At 34.8% G+C, this 5,000-nt stretch overlaps 1 protein-coding gene across 2 annotated transcripts in view; it reads right to left on the bottom strand.

The window, feature by feature from the left end:
• LOC137637509 (lactadherin-like) overlaps positions 1 to 5,000 on the bottom strand; it is a 208,947-nt gene that overhangs the window by 43,622 nt on the left and 160,325 nt on the right. For both annotated transcript variants that reach the window (XM_068369680.1, XM_068369679.1), the window contains one exon: positions 3,654 to 3,826. In XM_068369680.1, coding sequence (XP_068225781.1) covers positions 3,654 to 3,826 — 173 coding nt within the window. The remainder of the gene's footprint in view (positions 1 to 3,653; positions 3,827 to 5,000) is intronic.

The following is a 5,000-nucleotide window of genomic DNA, read 5'->3' on the forward strand; positions in this document are numbered from 1 at the left end:
AAGATTGTATACTGAAGAGGTGCTCTACTATAGTTTTTAATGTTAAAAAGCTTAAAGGAAAAAATATTGCAATTGGATTATTTTTTCAACACCTTATCTGCCTGAATACACGAGGATCAGGCAATTGAACATTAATGTCGAGAAATTTCATCTATTCCCTACGCAATGTTGCAAATGTTATTAGTTTGGACATGTTAATATGAAATGCTCCAACTAGAGAAGACGTTTTAAGTGTTCCAAGTGGCTAGCGTTCCTACAGAATATAAAGCAGACAAGTTCTATTTTCATTGTGAGGGAGCTCATTCTTCAAACTCGAGACAGTGTGCTAAATACAAGCTGGTACAATGCACAATTGAGACTGACAATGATAAAGATATCAACTTTGGCTCAACTAGAAAAAAAGCTGTTAGGTAATAGTTCAAGTTTTGCTAGAGTGGTATCCAAACTAGTGGATTCAATAAATAACTCTGGAACTTTTCATCCTTCAGCTAGTGCTAAGTTTCAGAATCCTGAAAAAGTCTAATTTTTACCCTCATGTACCCTAAAATTCCACCATTCGAAGAATTTCATTCCTACAACCTCACCAGTTGCAAATACGAAGTCTTCCATTGTGAAACCTAACTCCCCAATTGTTGACATTGCCACGAAATCATCTAATAGTTTAACTGAAAGAGCAAACGGCAATACTACACATATTATCAAAACCAACCAAGAAGTCTTGATTAACGTATTGGTAGTAGGCTGGCCAGGCCACCAGCCACCCCTTGAGATACTACCGCTAATCATTGGATCCTTTGACTGCCCAGATAGTACTACACTGGATCCTTCCTCACTGGTTACGGCACATTTTCTCTTTGCCTACACATATACCGAGTAGTCTGGCCTATTCTTTACATATTCTCCTCTGTCCTCATACACCTGACAACACTGATATTACTAAACAATTCTTCTTCGCTCAAGGAGTTAACTACTGCAATGTGCGTGTTCAGTGGCTACTTTCCTCTTGGTAAGGGTAGAAGAGACTTTAGCTATGGTAAGCAGCTCTTCTAGGAGAAGGACACTCCAAAATCAAACCATTGTTCTCTAGTCTTGGGCAGTGCCATAGCCTGTGTACCATGGTCTTCCACTGTCTTGGTGTAGAGTTCTCTTGCTTGAGGGTACACTCGGGTACACTATTCTATGTTATTTATCTTCCTCTTTTTTTTTTTTTTTTTGAAGTTTTAATAGTTCATATATGAAAGATGTATTTCGATGTGCTTATTACTTTTAAGATTTTTTATTTCAATCGTTAATTACTTCTCTTAAGAGTTTATTTATTTCCTCATTTCCTTTCCTCACTGAGCCATTTCCCTGTTGGAGCCCTTGGGCTTATAGCATCTTGCTTTTCCAACTAGGGTTGTTGTTGCTTAGCAAATAATAATAATAATAATAATAATAATAATAACAATAACAATAATAATACATTGTCAATAGACAATTATCATTTTACCATTTATCTCATTCTCTTTGAGCATCACAGACCCAAAGGGGAATTCTTTTCACGACCAGGCCTTCTGCCACGCAAGGGTTCAAATCTATGCATTAGAGTCAAAACAAATGAGACAGAGTCACTTAATACTTGAATAAAAAGAGAGATAGGAATGGATTTTTACTCTGCTGCACATACATACATACATATACCAAGGCACTTCCCCCTATTTTGGGGGGTAGCCGACATCAACAAGAAACAAAACAAAAAAGGGGACCTCTACTCTCTACGTTCCTCCCAGCCTAACAAGGGACTCAACCGAGTTCAGCTGGTATTGCTAGGGTGCCACAGCCCACCCTCCCACATTATCCACCACAGATGAAACTTCATAATGCTGAATCCCCTACTGCTGCTACCTCCGCGGTCATCTAAGGCATCGGAGGAAGCTGCAAATACTCCTGGTAAATTCAAATGTTGGATTTTGAATCGAATTTATCAAGCCTCCAACAGATATTTTTTTTTTTTATGATTTTGTTAATAGCTTACGGGACTTCCATACTTTCAAACACTGAACCGTAAATTCTTTTTGATAAATTCAAACTGGCCCTGTATTACAGAGTCAAAAGTCAATTATTTTTATCATAAGGGCTTTACCTAGACCGCTCACACACTATGGGAGATGAAACTTATTCCAAGTTTGCTATATTCTTGTTGAGTTCAGGTTATAGACATGGAATTTTCAAGTTTTTAACGCGTGCATATTTATGATAATTCTGTCACTTTGACACAAAAAAAAACTGTTTGAGGTTCAATATTTCTAAGCTACAACCCTAGTCGGAAAAGCAGGATGCTAAAAGCCCAACGGTTCCAACAGGGAAAGTAGCCCAGCGAGGAAAGGAAATGAGGAAAAACTGCAAGAAATTTAAGGATAATAACAACATTAAAAAATATATTTCATATATAAATTATAAAAACCTGAAAATAACAAGAGGAATAGATACAAGATATTCTTGTTGAGTTCAGGCTATAGACATAGAATTTTCAAGTTTTCAACGGGTGGACATTTATGATAATTTTATCGCTTTGATATAAAAAAAACTGTTTGAAGTTCAATATTTCTAAGTAAAAAAGTCAATAAAAATATCATAAACAAATTCCCTTTGATCCTGCACACTTAACAGCCTTACAAAATTCTCGTTCCAGTGATACAAGATAAAGTTTTATTTGAATTGCAAGACTTCCCTTTTTCCTTTGAATATATAACTAGGCCTATATCCTACCCAAATTATTCTTATGTCCCACATTTCTCATCCTTTTCATTTAGTCCTTAATCCCATTCTGCATATTCTTAGACTGTCTTCTCTTTTTTTTCTGGTAACTGCATTTCCAAGCGTCCATCTATATTCCCTTCATTTGCTTATCTTATTCTTACTGAATTATGATCATATCTTGAGTTTATATACACTGTTTATAACCTCTGTTCACTTTAGCTTCTCTTCCCAATGAATATTTCTAACATAATGTTCTATGTCTTTGGCGCCTATCAAAACAACGTGTCTGTCTGTCTCAGATTGCCTTACCTTTGTGTAAGACACGGGCTCTTACCTTTGGCAGCCCGTAAGAGAATGTTGTGTGAATGTCTTATTAAACTTATAAATGGAATTATTAATATGAATACGGTGTCTGTAGGTAGTTAAATATCAAAGGGATGCAAACGAAAGTGTGTTTTATTACTTGACAGTTTAATAGTTTGATTTACGTTAAATTTAGATAGCCGAAGCTAATTGGTGTAAGGCCAAGAAGTAGTGGAAGTTCGAGTGAAATCAAAACAAGATATGATTCAAATGACTTATCGTATACTGCACACCTGTTTCGGGCCAATGAATTATTAATGAATACTTCATAGTAAAGATTAGCTATCATTTTAACTTCCCCTTTCATCCTACTCCTATTTCAGTGCCCGTGAAGATTAATAATAAACAAAATAATAGAATAATCGAATCAATATAAACATCGTAGAGGAAACAGTTACCTTAGTATCTAAATGGTGGCCATCTTTGTAAGTGAAAATACTTTATGGTAAAGATTAAGATATTTTGCACACATTTCCGTCACCAAAGCAGCAACAATAAATAAAATATTAGAATAATGGAATCAAAATAAACATCGTAGAGGAAATAGTTACCTTAGTATCTAAATGGTTGCCATCTTTGTAAGTGAACCACACTTTGGAATCGTTGGAGTAAGTCAGTGTGTAGGCTTTGACCCAGTGCTTTCGACCGGTGTCACCTCGCCCTCTTGTGATTATCCCCGTTACTAGGTGGGGTGGTCCAAGGTCCCATTGCAACCACTGGTGCTCTGAATCGAAAACAAAAAAGATTGGCATTGTTATTAATCGCTTCTTTTGACAGACAGACACACATATGTTTCTTTTGATGTACGAACTAGAGTACATTCATACATACATACATGTGTTTCTTTTCATGTACGATGTAGAGTACATACATATATACATACATACATGCATACAAAAATAAATACATACATACATACATACACGGACAAACATACACATATTTCTTTTAATGTACGAACTAGAGTACATACATACATACATACATACATACATACAGACAGACAGGCAGACACACACGTTTCTTTTGATGTACGAACTAGAGTACATTCATACATACAAACCTACATAAATACAGACAGACATACATATACACATACATACTAAAGAAGTTTGAAATATTTGTCAATATACAGATTATTAAAATATAGACTAAAATACGATGCATGCGGTGTAAATATATAGACAAACAAGTTAATGAATAGTACTTTGCGTGTATGTAATACAAGTGGGAGTTAGAATAATGTAATTGTTGTACACGAGAAATCGTTCAGGGAACAATTTTGGTCCTTTGCGCTCAGACAGTTGGGGACTCTCGAAGCCTTGAGAAAAAAAAAAAAATGTATTTGTCTTAAATCTTCTATGCTAACTTTTACACAGCTTATAGTCGATTTGAAATCATTATTTTAGAAATTATAAGACATTGATAGAAACGAATAATTTTCCTGATATCTGCTTGAAAAAATATGTCATAAGGACAGATACATATCGTGTTAAGGGTTTTCTTCCTTTGATCACTCTTAAATCTTATTACAGCAGAAATACCAGTTTGCAATTCAAATAAAGAACCTTGCATTATTTATGAGGGCTGCGTAAAAATGATATTTTCATTCAATTTTCACAGATAAATCCAAAATTTAGTCTATGGAATACTTTATTGACGAGACTATGTTTTTCTTTAAATAAAACATAATAAAACCATTGATTACCTGAAAATAATGGTTAGAGCTAGTGACTGACTTGCGATAATTATCATGAAACTTAATCACTAATGACTGATGAGCAAAAAATAATCGGTGAAATTGGTAAATGGTTACTTGGTAATAATGGCAAAAAACATCGTTATCGTTTACCCTTAGCTTTTTGTAATAATCTCTGTCCCTTCGTGGAAAATAATTT

The sequence above is a fragment of the Palaemon carinicauda genome, unplaced genomic scaffold, assembly GCF_036898095.1.
Source record: "Palaemon carinicauda isolate YSFRI2023 unplaced genomic scaffold, ASM3689809v2 scaffold8, whole genome shotgun sequence".
Classification (NCBI taxonomy): domain Eukaryota; kingdom Metazoa; phylum Arthropoda; class Malacostraca; order Decapoda; family Palaemonidae; genus Palaemon; species Palaemon carinicauda.